Below are 21,817 nucleotides of genomic sequence, written 5' to 3' on the forward strand. Positions count from 1 at the left end.
GAAACAAACAATTGCTACCTATATTCTTTGGACAACAGAACTGAGGTCAAATGGTAAAAAAGAAAATCATGCATCCTTGTTAGGTCTGCATTCTGAGGCACTCCTTGCAGGCCTTAAAGGTTTAAACGGTTATATCTGCAAAATATCTAAGTAAAAAAAGATTGTTACCAAAGTGCATATGTATATGGACTAGAGCATGTTCTGGGAATGATTAAGGTTAGGACATGCCAAAGAGAACATGCTGCAGAGTCCTAAGAATACTAGTCCTCAAACGCCAAAGAAGTCTAGATGGCTTGATCATACTTGCCTCGATTCAGCATGGTTTAGACAGCAGTATAGTTGAGTAGATAGAGGACTGAACTAGGACTAAGGACAAAATGGTGAATCATTGCTTCATTCCATTTTTTAGTCTGGTGTAATTCCATTGATTTCATTGGAGTTACACGAGTGTAACAATAATGTAGAGCAATGGTGAATGAGGCCCTGTGAATGGAAACATCTCTCAGTCAAGCCTATTCTTTGTTTGCATAATAATATACCGCAGATATTATACAGAGAATATATTTCTCCTGCTAAATATCCATAATCTTCTGATTCTACATTGAAGAGTCCAAAGTTTATATATATTTAAATTAAGGCAATACATATCAGACAATTCAGTTAATCATTTAAGCAGACTTTACAGAGGCAGTGTTTGAAAATTCCAGTATCTTTATTTTAACCAGACAGAATGAACATTTCATAGAGATGTGGTTTATAACACTTGGTCTACCGGCCAATTACTAATAATAAGAAAAGAAATCACTCTTATTTCATTTAGAGCCTGGTACAAAGGCCACAGAATTGAATGGAAAGGATCCTACTGATTTCAGTGGGCTTTGGATCAGGCCCTTCTCAACTATACCTGCAGTGCAGCTTTGCAAAAACAAAACACTCCCCTTTAAGGATAAGTAATGGAATGGCAAGCATACATCTGCAACCCATGTGGTTCAGTTATCCTTTTCATACTCGGAAAGCAATATCATTATTTTATGTATATTACAGTAACACCCAGAGACCCTACTCAGATTCAGGCCCCATTTTTCTAGACACAGTACAAGCACATAAAGAGACAGTCCCTGCTCCAAAGAACTCACAGGCTAAGACTAATATAAAATTTGGTTTATAGAGAGAGACTTTCACAAAACTGAAGGTACCACAGAGTACTTTTGCCATAATAAGTAAGACGCTTGTACCATATTGAGTGTGTAGGAACACGACCAGCAGCTATTAAGCACACAGCATTATTTACTGTTATTTTATTTACGTTGCAGTAGCACTGGAAGGCCCTAGTTGTGGGTTCCATTGTGCTAGTTGCTGTGCAAACACATGGAGAAACAACCCCTGCTCTGGAGAGCTTACAATTTAAAATATTATAAATAGAGCTGTGTGAAATAGTCATCGCTAAATTGATCATTAAGTTTACCTGTTTATGAAGGGCAAAATACAAAGCTTTTGCATATGCTTCATAATCTGGATGTCAGCAAAGATTTTGGCGCTGCTTTTTATGATGCATTTTCAAGTTCTGAGATGGGAAGGTTGGGTTTCATCACATGGTTGAAGTTACATGATAGTCTACCATTGTGTATAAAAGGCTGGTTTGAGTATATTAATTAATTAATCAATCAAAATGAAAAGGAAATCAGGGGAACAAAAAGCCCTACATTCTAGCTATGTATTCTAGCAACAAAAATAGTAAAATCTGCCTAAGCAGCCAGCCACTCAAGGCACCAGCAAAACTTGGTCTGCTAATAAGAGGTGATCTTTAGTAACCACAGAGTGAATAAAACTCTATTAGAAACTGCATGGAGATGCTTAAGACAGAGGATTGCCTATTAGCATCTTCTTTAGTGCAGCGTTAATTCTAATAAAGCATACACAAACAGTTAGCTATGCTAGCATTAGCCCTGCTGGGGGTTTTATTGGAACAACTTCTTGAGGTCTCAATATTGGGGGAAGAGAGAAACAGCTACAAAGCTGTGTCCAATGCCCCTCCCAATGGTCTATATCTTTTTAAGGGCCTCAGTTTACATCTGCCATGCACTTTACAACAAGATTCAGCTGCGTTGCAACATCAGCCCATATATCACTTAAATGGTTTGTCCTCCCAAATTATTAGTCATCTGTGTACCCCAATTCTGAGGATCTTTTGAATAGCCCTTATATTTGGTATTCAGTATCTTCCAGCTGTTATACTGAAAATGATATCAAAGGCAGGGGACCAATTTCTCTCTTTACATTCACATTTATTTATTGTACAGTTGTGGCCTCACAAGTGGAAGCAGAAAGCTCAGGAACACACATTGTACTGGTAGATATTCCTTGAATTGCTTTAAAAAATAAGCATGGGACAAATCATCAAACTCTTGAAATATATACTGAGATAAATATTAGCTGATTTAGCAGCCACAATAGAGCAGGGGAGAAACATTTACTGTACAGTTTAAAGAGCTGGGCAGAAGGAAATTCATTTAGCAAACCTATTCACATTTGCTTAATACTGTGAATGGGCTCAGAGGTCATACAAGGCTTTCAGTTTATCCAGTGTTTTAAATGCATTGTACTGAATCACTTCAGTTGAGTGGGAGCATCATTTATTAAGGTGCCATTAAGTAGATCCTTCTGTATGCAGTTAGGAGTAAAATGTAATTCAGTTTTCTTCATCGTTTGTCATCTTCAGTGAAGAAGGAACATAACCCTTTAACCCTGTAATATGCATTGTTTCAGAACACTGTTTCCAGCAAGGCAGGTACAAATAGTCACAAAAACAGAGCACAGAGTTCATGTGTAAAAAAAAATAAAAACATAATCCATGGAGATGTAGACAAGTTAGGCAGGTCACTGGTGTGTGCATTTCCATTCTTGTTTGTTTTGCAAAAACAAAACAGGAAACCAGCAAAAGCATACCCACTCTCCATTCTCATTGGTGCACTTTCAGCTAGGGAAGTTATATATGGGCTAACAGGCTTTCTGAGTTTGGAAAACAAAGTATATGAATGTTGAGAGATAATAACATTAGTATTTCTTCACTTAAAACCATGCTGTAATCATTATGATGTCTGGATTTCTGTGGCCTCCTTTAGTTACTCTGGTACTTGACCAGTCCCCTGACAGAGCTGTCATGACACTTTGTTCTGTTCCAAATAGACTCATAGACTCATAGACTTTAAGGTCAGAAGGGACCATTATGATCATCTGGTCTGACCCCCTGCATGCTGCAGGCCATAAAACCGTCCCTACCCCTTCCCTGGACTCTGCTGTTGAAGTCTCCAATCCTGTTTTTAGTGACTGCAATCGGCAGAGACCCTCCTGCTAGAGATCCCTGCCCCATGCTGCGGAGGAAGGCGAAAAACCTCCATTTTCTAAAGCTCTCTGCCACCACTGAAATGGCAGCCAGTCCTGTTTTCCAGTAGGCTAGACTGTCCATCTGAAAAAAGAAAAAGAAAAAAAAAAAGAAAGAAAGAAAAAAGGTCTTTTTGCGTCCATTAATATCACACCCTCCCTAAACATGAGATTTTTAAAAAGAGTAAATGTTGGGTTCTTTTTGGTTGCTTCCTGGTACTGGAGCCTGTAGGGGCTATATTTTCTAGCTTTTCTCTGCTGTCACAGGAGCTAGACAATCTTTTTTTTTTTTTAATGAAAGCTGAGAGTCTCACATAACCATGTGACTCCAGGAGCTGGGGCTTAAAACCCTCCCACAGATAATCAGGAGACTGGCAATAAAATCACAAGCATTGGCTAGGGTGTCATTAATCCCCATGCAGAGGCCAAGCACAAGGTCTGCACCACTAAAGTCCCATTTAAGACTTATTGTGAGGGCCTTAAATGGTGTGTAGTCTTGGTGCTGGCCCTCAGCCCAGAGGTGAATTGTCCCTAAATATTGAATTTCAAACTCAAGGGGAGTAAAGGCAGGGGCAGTGGAAAGCAAAAGGTTCATTGGAAAGCCTGCAAATTAAAGAACTGAGTGAGTCTTGTGTCGTTCTGACTGTGGATAATAATATGTTACTTGTTACTAGAAAGTTCTACAAACTCAATTAAGTATTTGATACAGAAATAGGTAATTGCATTTATTTTACATTATTTCCCAGAACTCAAATTGGTCCAAAGCCATAGTATAATTCATCTGGGTTCACCAGGAATGACTCTGGTGCATTGTTTCTTAGTTTCCATTAGTGTGGAGCTAGACAAATAATTGTTTGGATATTTACTGAACGTTCCTGCCAGTGCAGGATAATTCCCTATTGTACATTGGTTTTAAACATGTCAAGCTTTGGGCTTCCAACACAGTCCTTAGGAAAGTATTCTATAATTTAATACTATAAAGACATTTTTCCTGCTATCCATTTTAATATTCCCATTCTTAATTCCATCTCGTTTCTCTTAGTTACAAAATTCTTTAGCTGGGCTAAATAATTCCTCATCTTCTTTGGTGTTTACATCCTTCACGTGTTTGTAGACTGTTACCATGTTCCCCTTAGTTGTCAACTAGCAAAGCTATACATCTTTCCTCAGAAGTCCCTTAACCATTTTTGTTGCTTTTATCTAAACGCCCTCCAGCTGTCAATATTGTTTTAGCAATTAAGTGCACAGGCAAAACACAGTATTCTCAGTTCAGTCACACCAGAGCTGAATAGAAAGGGATTCTTATCTCCCTACCCAGTGAAATGATGCCTGTGCGTATGCAGCTCAGCAGTGCACTGGGCCTTTTTTTTTGTGTGGCAATATTGCTTTGTAAACTCATGATTAATTTGCTACCTGTCCCTTCAGGACTTCAAGTTATTCTCCTACTCCATCCACATATATTGGATGGAATTTTTCTAAGATCAGTCTTGTGTTATTTTCTGCCCATGTTACTATTCTCTTAGATCCTTTGCATTATTTCTCTTTCAGTGGTTAAACAAAACAATGCATGTCCCTCATTTTGAAGGCAAAAAACTGATCATAGTGACTGGACCAAGAAACTTCACACAAACAGCCCTTGAACTAGGATGCTGCACCATCCGTGCCACACGGTATCTGTCCATTTTCCTCACTAAGCAAGCATATCAGGAATAATGTATGGCATTTTTAAATTCTAAAATATCAGATATGACGTTGGCATAGAAAAGCTTGAGCTCCACCTGACTTTTGTCCTGTTGTTGTGCTCCAGATGTCCTCCACAGCTGTGCCCTAAAATTCATATCCAAAAATGGAAATCTATTTGGATAGTGCAGATGTCTGTCGTCACTTGTGTGTGTGATGTCAGACAACTTCACTGATTGTCCTTCCAACTTGCGTTGCAGATCACTACAGTGAAATTTGGAGATTATTGTCAAATAGAACGTGGCTACTCGCAGTGGAATTTAGGGACACGTACCTCTATACGGCAGAAATTTTCAAAATCAGGACATTTGAGATATGTTACTCATAGCACAACAGAATAGAGGCCTGAGTCGCCTCTCACTTACACTAGTGCAAATCAGGAGTAACTTTCCAATGAGGCTACTAGTGTAAAACTTGTATAAATGAGAGGTGATTCAGCTCCTAGTTCCCAACTTTCTAAGAAATGCAGTTCAGCATCTTCCTTGCCTGTCAATAGCAGTGCTGAAGGGCTGGTCTACACTGAGGGGGAGGGGGGAATCGATCTAAGATATGCAACTTCAGCTACATGAATAGCGTAGCTGAAGTCGAAGTATCTTAGATTGATTTACCTTGGGTCCTCACGGCGCGGGATCGACAGCCGCAGCTCCCCCGTTGACTCCGCTACCGCCACTCGCTCCGGTGGAGTTCCGGAGTCAACGGGGAACGTGTTCAGGGATCGATATATCGCGTCTTAACGAGACACGATATATCGCGTCTTAACGAGACACGATATATCGCGTCTTAACGAGACACGATATATCGCGTCTTAACGAGACACGATATATCGCGTCTTAACGAGACACGATATATCGCGTCTTAACCAGACATGGTATATCGATCCCCGATAAATCAATCGCTACCCACCGATATGGCGGGTAGTCTGGACGTACCCGAAGACTCATTAAAAAAAAACAAAAAACAAAACCCAACTCATTCCCTAGTTCATAGAAGCAGTAATTCTTCAAATATAATTATTAAACATATATTAGATATTCCCACTATATTAAAATAGTTCAGTGTTAATTTCTGCATAATCTACAAGGTATAAAAGTAATCTCTTTGTGCTAATGCAGACTATTCCAGGTCAGGACAATTATATGGTTGTTTATATCAAGTAAACAAAAGCATTAGCCATCCTTTTTGAAATTCCCTCCATCTTTCTAGAGGAAGATTAAGACCTGGCAGATATGTGCTTGAGGGGGTCACAGAAGGGAAAAGTACTACCTCCACAGCATTGTTCTTCCACCATCTTTCCATGAACCTACAAAACCTCCCCCTGGGTGCGATTTGGGTTCCACATTTTGGAGGATGCAGGACTGGGCGAGCTAGGAGGGATTGGGACTGGATGGGATGGACACTGTCCAGAGAATCATCCCCACAACAACCTTTTGGGAATTTAGCAAATAATAAAATGCAGACACTATTAGCACTGACATACTCATCTTTCTCCCTCTGCATTCTGAAATCACAAAGCAGGGTGATTCTGGGGGTGGTGGGTGGGATGAGCCCTTGTCAACAAGGCTTTGTTAGAGCCCTGCTACCCAGAAAGCAGGGGAAGCCTGAAAACAGTTTGGAGACACAGGGCGCTGACAATAGGTCTTCAGGTCTCAACCATAGATTAAGGGGGCCAAAGCCTCCTGGTCCCTGGGGAGAATGGTGTTAAACCTAGCCCTCCTGGGGGAGTAACGCAAAAAAGTCACCTGCATGAATCCAAGCACTCATGATGTTATGCTCATACAAAGCACACGGGATCTTTATAGAGGAAGGTAAATATGTAGCATTTATTGAAAATACAAGTTAGCATATGCCACACACAAGTCCTGCAGTGATTTTTATAGTTACCAGTCTGTTGTAGCTCCAGGGCCGGCTCCAGGCACCAGCTTAACAAGCAGGTGCTTGGGGCGGCCAAGGGAGAGGGGCGGCACCTACGGCAATTCGGGGGCGGCAGGCCCCTCACTCCCTCTAGGAGCGAAGGACCTGCCGCCGAACTGCCGCCGCCGATAGCGGCTTTCCCCCCCACTTCCCCCAATTGCCGCCGCCGGTTGCGATTGCGACTTTTTTTTTGCTTGGGGCGGCAGAAATGCTGGAGCCGGCCCTGTGTAGCTCGAGTCAATCTAATGGCCAGTTAGATTGAGCACGAGTGTGGAGTTGGGTTCTGTCGGTCGCGATCCGATGCTCCGAGGCCTTGCAGGACTGAACCCAGAGTTCCATGGCAAAACACCCCAGCTTTATAGTTGTAAATTCCCATTTGAGTCCATGCATTTTGCAATGTCATCCTGTAATCATTAGTCCTTAAGTAGTGTTATCATTTGATGGTTATTGTCTGGCTTCCCATCATTATCTCCTATTTGTTGTCTCGCCTTCAGGGGGTGCCTGCCTCACCTCTGAGGTCGTCAATGCTGCTAACGTGTTTAACATCGGATACAATGGATGTTTTCTGATTGTCTCCTGGTCTTTCCAAGTCTCTCACTTCTCCTTGACCATCTGGACATTTGTTATGGCTTTCATACCTTATCTTTTCCGGATGCATGCATTCCTCATTCACACAAACAGATTGAGAATACAAACAGTAGGTATTTTATATCAAGCAAAAAGGCATTGCAAATTAAAGCTTGCTAAGTTTTACAATCAATAACCAAGACAATTTACATTGAGACCCAGGCCTTCAATGTTCCTCTAATTTACTTAACATAGACACAATAGAGAATCCTGTCTCTTACTAACTAAATCTTAAAACAAAGAGTTAAAGAGGGCCCAATTTGTAATGCATTTGGGAAAACAGAATCTCATAGTCCCAGAGGGTCATTTCTTTCTGCTATTAAAAAAGGGTGGCTAGCAGGATGAAATCAAATCATACATTAATTCTCATAGTACATTATAAAATCCAGCTCCTACAATGATGAACAGTCCCCAGTGCTGGAACAACTTATGTAGGAGGTGATATGGCCAATAATAACGCTGTGGACAGTTCCACCGTAACTCTACACTGTATTACAGTGCAGGGATGCATTACTATATAATCTTGTAACTGACCATCACCACATTGTTAATGATTAATTTCACAGCTAATTGCACAGTAAATTGGAGATAGTGGGTTCCATGCATAGGCACTGGCATGTAGGGTTGGAAATTGAACCCCCTTGTGTCAGCAGGGGCAGCTGTAGCCCAGGATGGTACACTCCCAGAGAAGAGTGGTATCTGCCTTGCCACTCTCCCCCAGGGATTTCCACTGGAGGTGGGCAGCTTTAAAGGTCTATTGGAAGGCCAGTGGAGTCCAACCCACACTTCCCTCCCTTAGACACACCAAAAAATGGCAACCTACTGGTGGTGGAGGCGGTTGTAGGCAACTTGTGCTACCTCAAACCTTCCCCACCCCAAAACAACTTTCAATCATCAGGCCCTGGCACTCTGGATTACACTAGAAGAAGCTGACACAAAACAAGTAAATACAGTTTGAACATTCAATAGTTAATGCCAGAATCCATAATTTAAACCCACATTATTCTACTGAGTTCACATTAAAAATTAATATTAGTGTATTAATTTGTATGATGTATATTAACTGGCCACTGCACTATGCTGTATTGCATGAGTGTCACGGGCAGCAAGTGAACCCTAGCTTTGGGGAGGCAAGACCGCCAGCTCCCCTGTCCCCGACCCACTGCCCCACCAGAGACTGGCTGAGCCGCCGGCCTCCCCCAGCGCCGGGCAAGGCCGAGCCTCCGGCCTCCCCCAGCACCGGGCCGAGCCGCCAGCGCCCACAGCCCCCGAGTGCCTGCTGGGCTGAGCCACCGGCCCCCTAGTGCCAGCTCCTCCTGCCCCTGAAGGCCCTGTCCCCCACTGAGCCGCCGGCCCCAGCACCTGAGGAGGCAAGCAGCGGTGATGGGGGTATGTGGAGAGGAGGAGGCGGTGGGGGTCTCAGGGAAGGGCTGGGGCCACCAGGGCCCAGGAGTCTGGCGGCAGGTCGGCAGCAGCACCCCACCTTCCATGGCCTATTATACCCACCGCCCATGAGTGTGCAGACTCAATACTATGTATATTTGTGTAATCTAACAATTGAGAATAACAAAATGAGAAAAAATGTACATCAGCATTACAAACACTTTTATGCAACTCTTTTGTTTCACTAAATATAGTGTATGGGTGTTACTATCTGTGATCATGGTTTTAAAAAATTGCCCTTGTTATAAGGACAAGATTGTGGCTGTCCACTTGTCATGGCACAGAACCACTGCAATGTTTTATCCCAGCAAATGTCCCTATGTAAATGAAGATACTTAAGTACAATCTCTATGATATGGATCAGTAAACTCAAACCTAATGTACTGCATTACTGACCGTTCCTCTGTAGCTCACAGACTCCAGATGCCACAAGTCAAGGTGGAAGTTGTTTCACACACCTTGTTTTCAGTAGATTTTATACTGTAAAAAGGGAGAGCCAATATAGCCTCTCAAACCAAACCAAAAATCACTGGACTGTATCTCAGGGTCCTTATTCAAGTAAAGCTCTCAGGAAATTCGCTTGGTCAGATCCTGGCCCGTGACACCACAGTAATATGTCCTAAATGGGCAACTGAAGAGTCCCATGTCTTGCAGGAATCTCCATCATGGGAAGCATCTCATTCCATGTAAGGTGTGGCCAAGGGAAGTGTCTCCAACTCCAAGCTGTGCTCCAGTGGGCTTCAGACAGCAAAATGGCCCATGGAAACCCTTACCCGATTATATAAGTGAGAGTAGCTTTAATTTGCACGGAGGCTAAATTGGTTCCTATTAACTGCTGAGATCCGGGGAGTAGAAAAATACAATACAGCCACTTTTTCACTTCTACCTGCTGAGTGAAGCTTGTGATTTCAAGTGGACTCAAGGAACAGGGCGTACAAAATAAATGGATTGGATTCTTAATAGATATAATGGAAAAATTGGTATTGTTTTCATTAAAATATTTGCAAAAAAGTGCATCCCCTTTTTGTTGAAAATTTTCAGAATTTTCCAAACCACTCTAATTCTAATCTCAATTATGCCAGTGCAAATCCAAAATAATTTCCCAGATGAAACTGGCCTAATAGGATTTTTTCCCCTTGAGTAAAGGCTTCAGGATTGAGGCTTTTATCGTCACATTTTCTCCTTTATTATGTACTGAGATAGACTGATAGACAGATTAAAGGCAGCAGCAGACGGGGGAGAATCAAAAGTGGAGGAAGTTTGCGGATGAATAGCAACAGAGTGCTTACACCAGCAGGTATTTTCCAAGGGGAAGATTAATGTAAAGATAAGATTGTGTCCGTGTTTGAGGCTGCTATGCTGAAAACGAGGTACTTGATCCTTTTGTGAGGACTTGTGGCCCAGAAGTTTCCTCTCTGCTGCTGCACTGCACTAGAGGGCAGAAAGCAGTGACAGCCACTGTGCAGTAGCTCTGCCCGTTGTTAGGACATGAATACGAGTAATATTCCACTAATCTAGTCATCCATCTCAAAGATTAAAAGTGTGCAGAAGCCATTCAGAGCACATGGATGGAAATACTTCACCAAGCGTGAGATTCCTCTTTTCCAGCAGCTGCTTAGCCTGCGAGCTGTTCCCTGGGCTGACAGCTCCTCCTCGCACTCCACAGACACAGCAGGAATTCCCCCGCTCCCTTAGGAAACTACTTCACCGCAGCCCACAGACGCTGCATCCTCCAGCAAAAGCAGAGCACAATACTAGGCGGCGTCTGCCGACAGTGCTCGGCCCCAGGGCGCGGGACCATGTGTCCCGTACAGAGCTGCAGAGATCCACGGTCAGCCCCCTGGGCCACCTCGGAACTCCAACTTGCCCTGGCCAAACTTGACTGCTCTTCCTTAAATGCGGGGGGCTGCGAAACCCAGACAGCCAAAGGGAGCGAGGGAAGCCCGGGACGGCAGCAAGGACGCTACATCCTGCAGCGGGGACCCCCCCCCCCCGCCACACACACACCGGTCTCCAGACTGCGCCCGGAATCACAGGGCTTGCTCGCGGCACGAGCCCCAGGGCTCCCGCAGGGACGGGCGGCCCGGCTGCAGAGCCCTGGCGCTGGCCACGGAGTCCTTCAGCTGCTTGATGAGCAGGAAGAGCAGGAGGCCGAGGAGGAGGAGCAGGAGGAAGAAGAGCGCCAGGTAGAGCAGCAAGTTGAACTCCCACCACGCCATGCTGCCGCTGCCAGGGGAGCTGGTGGGACGCTCCGCCCGGGCGGGAAGTTGCTCAGTAGGGGAGTCTCTTCCCCCCCGCACACACACGCCGGGGATGCACCGGCAGGGCAGAGCCGGCGCTGGTCGCGACAGGTGGGAGGGTTTCCTGGGCAGGGCTCGGCCCGCTGGCCGGAGGGCGAGCCGCCGAAACGCCCAGCGCAAAGTGAGTCCTAGCGCGGTAAAGAACAGCTGCCTGGGCAGGGGCCCGCGGGCAGCGGCTCGCCGCCCACCTGGGCAGCGCTCGGTTGCTGCGCGGGCGAAGGCATCCCGGGCTCTCGTCCCCCTCTTCTGGTCATCGTGGTGCAGGGGGCGATCAGTGAGGGGCGCACGCAGGTGTAGCGCACGAGAGGCAGCTCCAGGCAGCTCTGACCCTCCCGGATGGACCGACGCTTGGAAACGGCGATCCACTGAAAACAGTCCCGGCTTGCTGCGAAGCCCCCCAGGCGGAGCTGCTGGCTCTGGGGCCACGGAACAAAGGGCAGCCCCAGCCAGGGGTGGGTCAGGGCCGCTGGCTCCGCTCACATGAGGCAACTTCCAGGACGGGGAAAAAATCGCTGTGCTGAACCTTCTCAATGTCACTAGGCAGAGCCAGGCTGCAGCTGTCCGGAACAATTTTGCATTGGGAAAGAAAGTCTTCGCAGACTCATCACTGTCAGCTTTTGGGGAGGGGGAGGGTTGTCCTTTCCTCTGAAGCCTTTGGCTTCTGTTCTGGCCCCTCTCATAGACTAGACAGTGGACCAGCTGGCCCCATGAGCTGATCCAGTATAGTTCCTAGATTCTGAACAGAGATGATTTTTCTCCTGGTCTCAGTGTAAAAGGGGCCCTGCTTAGCTTCAAATCTAAAGGGTAGACATTTAATCACTCCACTGCCCTGATTAAGCTGGGAGACAGTGAAAATGATTTATACCCTGAATAGCTCCAGGTGGACCAGTCCACAACTAACATGATAAGGCTTTTTGGGGAGAAATGATATAACTTCAGAAATAAAACCTGGCCTGCAGAGTGCACTATTAGTTTTCCTCATTTCATATAGCACAATGGAACATCAGTACCAAACAGGTCTCTATAGACTTATGTTCTCTCTTTCCTTATCTTTTTACAATGGACATCTGTTTTTACAGTGGACCCAATCCTGTTCCCATTAAAGCCAACGGACTTTCGCAGTTTACTTCGTAGCTTCAGGAGTAGGATGCATGCAAATACCTGGCTCTGGTACAATTGCTCCTTGCTTTAGGATGTTGGTCTTCAAAGTGGTGTCTGTAAAGTCTTTCAGAGATGTACAGAATGATTGGTATCCCCTCTATATCATCAAAATAATAGGCTAGAGTGTGCCCTCAAGATACCTGCACACTTTCCTACCTGGTGTGGAAGGGTGGGGCTCACCCACTTCCCAAGATGCCACAGAAGGTTGTGCATAGGATTGGGACCCAAATGGGGGAAGTGGGAGAGGGCCATATGAGAGGGTTAACATGGGGGGGCTGTACTGTACCTTCACCAGCCCCATACAGATGACTAGGAAACAGTAATACAATGTCAGATGTATTACATTTTATATGGAACCCCTCCACATGGGGGAACTCCAGTTGAAGGTGGGAGGGTTCCAGGGAAGCTGTGCTCAGGGGAATCCCTTACAGTGTTCACTGGCACTTTACTCTCAGGAAATATGGAGGAAGAGAATTTCCCCAAGGATTAATTTGGGGAAAACGCTACAGGAAGATCCTCAGAGAGCTTTCTCTCCCTACTTCCCCTACTCCCAGGTTCCTTCCCATAGGAAAGGCTGTTCTGAGGCAACGTTTTTGGTTTTACAAGGTTTTAACTAGTCAAGAGCTGCATGACTTTTTCAATATCAGAGAAGAAGTTTTCTGCTTCTAAAAGTTTGAAGGCACTGCTCTGTTTTGGAGTGAAACGGCTAAATAATATTGCCATTGAGATGGAAAAGTCACAATCTACACTATACTACAAAGTTAGGTCAATGTAAGTGGACTTGTGTTGACCTAGTTATGCACTTAGCTACACTAAAATTTGTCTCCCACCCTATTACAGCGATGTAATAATCCCATCACCCTAAGCGACAAAGAGCTATGGTCAACCTACCTAGGTTGATGCTGTGGATGGTTAGACACTGCATGAGTTGTGTCAACCCTAACGTTCCTCCAGCAGTTGTCCCACAATGTCCTGTCCCCATAACTTACGGCTCTGGCCCCAATTCTGAATTCCACTCAAAGAGTGGAGTCACAGATAAGAAGCCCACCCCTCCTGTTTAAGCGCCCCCTCCACACACGTTTTTGAAATGTCTTTTCTGATTGCCTACCTTGGCAAGCACACCTAGCAGCTCTCCTTTATTGTGTGCATCCTAGCATGCCAGCTCTATGTACAGAAGGAGCTACTAGATGCACTTCTGCCAGGAGCAGAAAGTCATGGATCTCCTCGCCCTACGAAGAGAAGAGGCTGTGAAAGAACAGCTATGGAACAGACATAGAAATATCGACAGTCTATATGCAGATTGCACAGAGGATGCTGCAATGGGGGCATGACGGGGACGAACAGCAGTGCCACATGGAAGCAAAGGAACTTTGCCAGGCGTATCACCCAGTGAGGGAGAGCAACAAGAAATCTGGTGCAGCCCCACACACCTGCCATTTTTAAGAAAAACTGCATGCCAGACTTGGCAGTGACCCCACCAGCACCCCACATATAACTGGACACTTCCCAGGAACCCAAGGTGGTGACCCCTGCCATGAACAGCGAGGAGGAGGAAGAGGAGATGGAGACATGCCAGGGGAGCCAAGAATGCCACAAGCAAGGAACTGTTTGAAACTCCTCTGGAGTCAAGTCAAGCCAGTCCTGCCAGACAAGTGCAGATGAGCCTGCTGATGAAAGGGAAAGCTGCTTGGATAAATGTGTACATGCATTAGTTTTTATAAAGGGATGGGGGGGGGCATTTTTTGTTTGTTTAGTTTTCTACCTGAACACCGCATCTTGTTCCCTTCCTCCTCCTCCCTTCTCCCCATTCAAAAATGGCACTCATCCCATCCACAGGTTTAGAGAACAAAAGTATTGAGTTTGGATTGCTTACTGGTATCACGTTACAAAGTAAAATAGGGAATAAATTCTAAAAAACTAATTGCCTCTGTTTTTTTTGTTTTGGTGAACATTGTAATTAAGATGGGCCTTATACCATTGATTTTAGTGGCCTAAAATCAATGAATGCTTCTGCTTAAAAAAAAAAAATCAATAGCACATTATGGCTCAGTGTCTCATTCACCTTTGTGTTATCCAGGTAATATCTTAGAGCTATTTTCTTCACAACAAGTAGATATATATAGCCAGAGTCAGATTTGGCATAAATCAATGGGAATTGCACCCACTGTCTGAAAAATTCTGCTTTAGAGACGAACGTTCATGCTTGATTTTTGTCTAAGGGACCTTAAAGAGAAAGATCCCTGAGGAGAGAAGAAAGGGAGGTGGATCAAAGCCACCTTTATGCCTCTCTCAGTCCTGAGGCAGCATGAGACTGAAACAGTCCCAGCCATAACTTAGAACAACGGTAAATAACACCAGCTGCAGTGGTTGCTGTATCAACCAAGGATCATTATGCACTCTGGATGGTAGCACCGAGTACAATACTGATGTACTCCCCTCCTCCACACACTCCTGCTCTCAACCATTCTCCCAGCCTGCCTCCCTCTCTCTCTTTTCCTGACACACCTTCTGTGCTGACCTAGCTAAAACGTTAAACAGCTAAACTGACTAAAAGGGCCAAAAAGTGTCTCTGAACATCAGTGAACTATTTGGTTATACTGAATTAATATTCCCAAAACATACATGTATCAAGTATTAGACTACAATTTTTACAAGAGTGAACATATGCTCTACTGCCTGTTTTGAATCTTTTATATTAGGACCATGTGAAATGACTTGGATTATGTATATACAAACGTCTCAGTCAGATTAAATAAATATATAAATTATTCTGTGTTTAGAATGCCCTCTTCCCAAATTTCTAAATACAGTATAGCATTAATGGGAGTTTGGGATGTGCAAGAAGTGAATGTATTGGGTCACCATATGGCATCATGCCTTCTATACAAATTGGATCTCAAAACACTTTACAGAGTTAAATAGGAACAATCTGGAAAAAAAAAAGACCATTTAGCTCTTTTTCCTTCAAATAGTAAGGTCTCATTCTCACATCTTCATCAATATTGGACTCAGTGTAATCTGATCACATTGATTCATTTTAAAACTGTGAAAGCCTCCTATTGTGAACTCTCCAGCAATTGACACATCCCTGTTTTGTCATTTCTTCAGTACAGTCATTAGCATTGTCCTGCTTGTAAATTTTCAGAATTACTGTGTCTGGGAAAGCAATAGGACAATATTAACACTTGACTTTGACTTGAACAGGATATTAATCTAGAAGATTTATGAAAGATTTTTTGTCTGCTCTTATGTGATGCACATTGATTACATCACTTGTTAAATGGCTTCCATGCACAATAGAATTCTATTTCTAAAAGACTCTTTTGCAAGCTACACTTAAAAAAAAAAAAGAAGAAGAAGAAGCTGGGTACAATTACAGCTATGAAATTTAATTTAAAATCAAGGCACTTTGTAGACCGGGGTCTCAAATTCCCGGCCCGCGGGCGCCTCCCCAATGTGACCCGTGGGACTCCAGCAGTTTTGGGGCCGGGTCTCTCCCTTGGCCCCACCTGCCATCCCCGGGGCTCTACTCCCTCAGGGATCCTGGCAGCGCAGCGAAGCTAAGCAGCATCTGCCTGCTTGCCCCAGTGGCTGCCAGCCCTCCCTGCAGCCCAGGGGCGGCCCTGCAGCTAATGGGAAGCTGCAGGGGTGGTGTCTGGGGGCAGAAGCGCACGGAGGCCCCAGACTCACCCTGCCTTGGAGCCCCAGGTAAGCGCCGTGCCCCGACTCCCTCCCAGAGCCTGCACCCCCTTCCCACACACACCCCTCCCACCTGCAAACTCCCTCCCAGAGCCTGCACCCCCTTCCCACACACACCCCAGCCCCCAAACTCCATCCCAGAGCCTGCACCACAATCCTCTACCCCAGACCTCCTTCCCCACCCAAACTCTGTCCCAGAGCCTTAGGCAGCATGAGTGACATTGGCCCGCTGGGAGGATTTGAGGACTGGCACTGGCCCTAAGGTAAATTAAGTTTCAGACTCCTGTTGTAGACTGTATTAGCAAAAATACATATAGAATTTACATTTAAAAATAAAATTAATAAAGACCAAAAAAATCAAAATAAAGACCCGTTTAAAAAAAAAAAGTTACATGAAAAAAATAGAGCAGCTTCTTGATGCTAAAATGATTGAAGGCTCAAGTCCAAACATACAGCCTGAATATATAGGAATCCTATAATCCCTTCCCAACCCCTACACTTTTCACAATGAAACTGTAGGGCCCTGTGCAGCCTTTGAGAAGGGAGTAGGGATTACTTATAAAAGGCAAATCTATAAAATGGATCATATATTGTTGTTACCCTATAAAAACATAGTGCATGTGAAAGCTTTAATTCCACTAGCTTCTGTATTTATAATTTATATCTAAATAATTGAACACAGGATTTTCAGGCATATGATAGTTAGAAAACGGTTAGACACATAAATGCTCATGTAAAAAGCGGTAGGGGTAATTTGGAGTTTGTAAAATACACCTGGGAGCTTTGAACAAAGAAGGGAATAACACACTGAAGTTAATCTCCATTGTATTGGTTAGCTTGATCATTTAGGTCCCGTCTATACTACAAATGGAACCATGTTTCTTGCAGCTGGGCTGGGATACAGTCTTTCAACAGGGCTACAGCAATTGCAGTTCAACACATCCAGATTTTTTTTTTTTTGGTCAGTTGTGTGTCAACGATGTTTGCTGATCCACACTTTGGGTCAGGACATTGTGCTTTGGAGTCCAGGAACAGGGCTAGTACTATATATTCCATGTTTGTGTCATTGTAAAAGATCAGGGTGACACTGTTTTGCTATATTTTTATGGTTGAAAAGCTGGGTACATATGATTAATGGACGAGAGAAAGGTCAGCAAATGATGTCATTGCATGTTTCTTCTCCCAATACTCGGTCAACAATAGCAAGGCCTGACATCTAAGTCCATGACAAGGGCTGTGGTAGCAGTGACACAACAATAAACAGGACCAAAAGTCCATAACCCTACAGTCATTTGAGCAGGCAAGAACACCCTTCCCCCACTTCCTGAAGCATGTCATTTAGGCCTTTTAGGGAGGGATTTTCAAAACTGCTCAGCATTGACCTAATTCTGCTCCTAGTTGAAGTCAATGGAAGTTTGTTAGACAAATGCTGAGCACCTTTGAAAATCCCACCCTGAGTGTCACATGTTTCACAATGAAGTAAGTTTTCTCAATATCATTAATATTGAGAAGTGATTGACTGGGGACAGGTTGTTGCTGCCATGCTGGCTACAGGCGGTGAATGAAGGCTTGTAACAATGTGCTATATGCTATTAAGGTGGTTAATTGTAAAAAGTACAGTTGAATTAAAAGGTACTTCCATATACCTCTTTGGTGCAAGGTGTGAAAGTGGGGGATTTTCTTGTTTTTTCCTTGTTTTTCCAATGGTTTGCATGCAGAGGGAGTGGTTTAGTGAGGTGAGGGGAAAGGGAGTTTGTTGTTACAGAGGACCGGAGAGGGAACTTGGGACCCCAGCCGATGGCCTGGAGCATGGACCCGCAGCAACTGGTGACCTGACGACCCGGACACCTGGAGTCATAGCCAGTGCCGGCCAGTGAGAGGACAATGGGCTGTAAAGAGAGGATCCCAGTGACCTAACCAGCCGGTTCCAGCCAGAGGAGGCCAGAGAACAGACGAGGGGAGAGGAAGCCCAGGCGACCCTGTTTACCTGGATAGAAGACAATGGACAGAGGCGGGGCTTGGGGGGAGGTGATATCAGATGCCCAGCTGGGAAGCAGGGGGGCTCTGGGCTGGAGATCGAGAGTAGGGAGAGCCCACCTGGATGCTGGGGAAACTGGGATGTGCTGTGCTGAAATGGGAGGCCAGGCCTGAGGCCCCGAGAGTTTCCTGTGCTGTGTTCAACGCTCATTAAACCCTCCTGTTTTACACTGGCTGACAGTCACTCCAGTCTAGAGAACCGGGTTGCATCAACCCCTTCGGGGGGTGGAGGCCCCGGGGATCCAGAGCGAGGGGACTCCCTGAGGGGGCCCATGGCAAGAGACAGGAGTGCTAAGGCTCAGGGAGGTGCGGTTCCAGAAGGTAGAGGAGCCTAACCCGAGAGAGAGTGGACCCCCAAGAAGGGCTGTCTCATCGAAAGGGGCAACCCTCACGGGGCCAAGAGTGGACACGATCTGAGAGTCCATGACACAAGGACATTATTATTGGTGTGTAAAATTCCTTGCAGAATATAAACAATAAACTAACACCAGGACCACCCACAACATGGACAGAAGTAGCAACAGGATTATGCAGCATGCCTGGGTGGACTGAGAAATATGACCTGTGAGAGAAGAGATGAAGAGAGAGAGCATGACTGTGAGCGGACTGGCCAGAAGTTACTGCTAATCTGTGTTACACTGATATTTGGATGATTGGTTGAGGGTTCAGGTGGAGACCCTTTTAAAACACAAACTGACTTTAACATTACAATTTAAGTTACACTTCCTCAGTCTGCATTGCTCATAATGTTTATCCAACCTTCCATTCAAACAGAGTGATTTTTATTAGTGTTTCAAAGCCTCATAGGATGTTGTAAAGCCAGGTTATTAATGATAATATTTTACATTTGTATAATTTATCCTCTCACAGCATTTAATACACTGTGCAGGCAGAGAGAGGGAGAGAGAGAACAGAGAACTCAAGGGTGGGGGTGGCAACTAGCCAGACTGGAATACACTGCAGGTAATGAGAGCACCAGGAAAAGTGGAGGTCAGATTTTTATTAGGCCATAAATTGAGGTTGCTGGGATTTTATATTCAGAATACTGAGATTCTGATGAGGTTTATATTTTCTTCAGTCATCAAGTGAGATTTTCTTTTACTGCTCAATCCAATGAGATAATCCAATTAATATTTTTCAGCCTATTAAATATTAATCTCAACACAGGTAGACACTTGTGAATGGCATTATAGATCATCATCTTCTAGGTAATTCCTGCTTTAACCTAAGTGCCAGTTTTTATTTACTTATGTACTCTAATATGTTCATCCCCTTTCTCTCTGGTTTCAAACACTTGATCTATTTCTATTAGATAATTCAATTGCACCTCTTGCATTTTATTCACATAAACACTAAGAAATTGTCTTATCTATTCCATTATCCACAACCTTACCTTTTACATGCCCTGCATTTCCATTTATGTGCATTTGTTTGGTTTTCTACATCCTTGCTTTGAGGGTGAAATTCTCCACCCTCCTCAACACACAAAGCCCCCCAAATCAGACTTTGTGCAAACTCTGGATTAAAGGAGGTCAGTTCAGCTCCAATGTGCACGCATGACCAGCTCCAGGATGGTTATAATTCCAACCCCTATATTGGAATAGTATCTGCGATTCTGGCAAACTCCTTGCATAGGCATTTGTGGCAGGTGGACCAGGATAACCATGGATTTGGCTCCTCCTTAAGCCTACGGTCAAATACTGTGTAGTGCTGTACTAAGCAGAGCTAGCATGGAGTCAGTTTCACGAGGAAGGAATCCCTTTGTATGCCCTTTCAGTAGGGTTACCATCCATCCGGGTTTCCCCGGACATGTCCGGCTTTTTCAGCTTTAAATGGCCGTCTGGGGAGGATTTCTAATAAAGTAGAAATGTCCGGGATTTCCCCCTTCCCCTCATGCAGAGTGCGGTGCGGCTGATTGGACGGCTGGGCCTGATTGAAAGCTGCTCGCAGCCACTGGGGCATCTAGCAGCTAGAGTCCCTCCCCCTTCCCCTCCTCCCCCGCAGAGCAGCACCTCAGTGTTTGGCTGCACGTGGAGCTCGCTGCTCTCCCTCGGCCTGGTGGGGGGGGCAGGCAAGGGACAGGGAACAGGGGGGTTAGATTGGTCAGGGATTCTGGGGGGGGCTGTCAGTAGAAGGGGGTGTAGAGAGCGGTTGGGGCAGGCAAGGGACAGGGAACAGGGGGATTAGATTGGTTGCGGGTTCGGGGGGCGCTGTCGGGAGAAAGGGGTGTAGAGAGCGGTTGGGGCAGTCAGGGGACAGGGAGACTTAGATAGGGGGTGGGGTCCTGGGGGCAGTTAGGATGGGGGGGTCTCAGGAGAGGGCAGTCAGGGGACAGGTAGGGGGATTCTGAGGGGGGCGGGAAGTGGGAGAGGGCGGGGCTGGGGCGGGGCTAGGGTGGCACCCCGTGTCCTCTTTTTTGACTGTTGAAATATGGTAACCCTACTTTCAGTAGGGATGAAAGTGAGGTGGTATGGGCCGGTACAGCGTACCGGTAAAAAGTGGCTGCCGGTACCTGCCCCACCGCCTTACTTTAAAGTGTGACCCTGCTTAAAGTGCTGCCACGGGGGACAGAAGGAGCCAGGTGTTGGCCATTTAAAAGAGTCTGGGGCTCCGGCCGCTGCTGTGGTAGTGGCAACGGTGGCCAGAGCCCCAGGCCCTTTAAGTCGCTGCTGGAGCCCCAGGCAGCGCAGGTGAGGCAGAGTGGAAGGGCTGGCTGGGATGCTGACCCCCAGCCCCACCCTTTCTGCCTGAGGTCCAGCCCCTGGGCGGAGCCAGCCCTGGACCGGTAAGTTTTCAATTTTACTTTCACCCCTGCCTTTCAGCAATAGAGCTGATGAACACCTTTTGAATGAAAAGTATTTAATTGAAAAGTAGAGAGGCAGGAGCAGAGGAGAAATGAAATTTTTAATTAAAAAGTTGTTCACAGTTGAATTTTCAATTTTTCAAGAAAAATTTAATTTTATTTTAAAAAACGGCAAGTTTGGCTAAAAGCTCTCTCAAAATGCTTAGGACAAATTTTTGTTCATCAAAAACTGCTACCAATGGCTTGCTGGGCAGGGCCAAGCAAATGGACCACACTCTTTCAACTGCCCTGTGATGCAAGTCAGTCAATGGACTACGCCCCTGAGAAAGGAGATCTCATTGGGTAATTTGGGATCCTACAACAGGCTTTTGGATTGGCTGGCTGGGGCAAATGTGTTTAATAAAAAGGCCAGGCCAGATATGCAAGGGCCTTTTTCTGCTCTACCCCCAAAGCAGGGTGACCAGACAGCAAATGTGAAAAATCAGGACAGGGGATGGGGAGGGGGCGGTGGGAGGTAATAGGAGCCTATAGAAGAAAAAGACCCAAAAATTGGGACATGTGATCACCTTACTCCAAAGCAAAATTTTACCCTGCCTCTCCTCTCTTTACAGTTATTGATGGAGAGTCATTACAGTTCATGGGGTTGTTTTTTGTTTACTCTAAACTGCAGTTTTCTGCAAATGAAATTTTTCAATAACTATTTTGATAGTGTTTG

The 21,817-nt window shown here is 45.2% G+C and overlaps 1 protein-coding gene and 1 long non-coding RNA gene across 2 annotated transcripts in view; both read right to left on the reverse strand.

The window, feature by feature from the left end:
• Window positions 1-693: 693 nt before the first annotated feature.
• LOC101942181 (uncharacterized) overlaps window positions 694-21,817 on the reverse strand; it is a 38,296-nt gene continuing 17,172 nt past the window's right edge. Inside the window, exon 3 of the long non-coding RNA XR_010601321.1 lies at window positions 694-3,466. This is a non-coding gene — a long non-coding RNA (uncharacterized LOC101942181). The remainder of the gene's footprint in view (window positions 3,467-21,817) is intronic.
• Window positions 3,758-13,652, reverse strand: SMIM43 (small integral membrane protein 43). Its single transcript, XM_065596311.1, has one exon. It carries the CDS (start codon window positions 11,319-11,321, stop codon window positions 11,133-11,135), a length of 189 nt encoding a protein of 62 aa, XP_065452383.1. The 5' UTR covers window positions 11,322-13,652; the 3' UTR covers window positions 3,758-11,132.

This window comes from Chrysemys picta, chromosome 5 (assembly GCF_011386835.1).
Source record: "Chrysemys picta bellii isolate R12L10 chromosome 5, ASM1138683v2, whole genome shotgun sequence".
NCBI classification, from domain to species: Eukaryota; Metazoa; Chordata; order Testudines; family Emydidae; genus Chrysemys; species Chrysemys picta.

What these genes read in the sequence shown, in the direction of transcription:
- SMIM43 (XM_065596311.1), bottom strand. Translation starts at nt 11,321, where the DNA reads ATGGCGTGGTGGGAGTTCAACTTGCTGCTCTACCTGGCGCTCTTCTTC.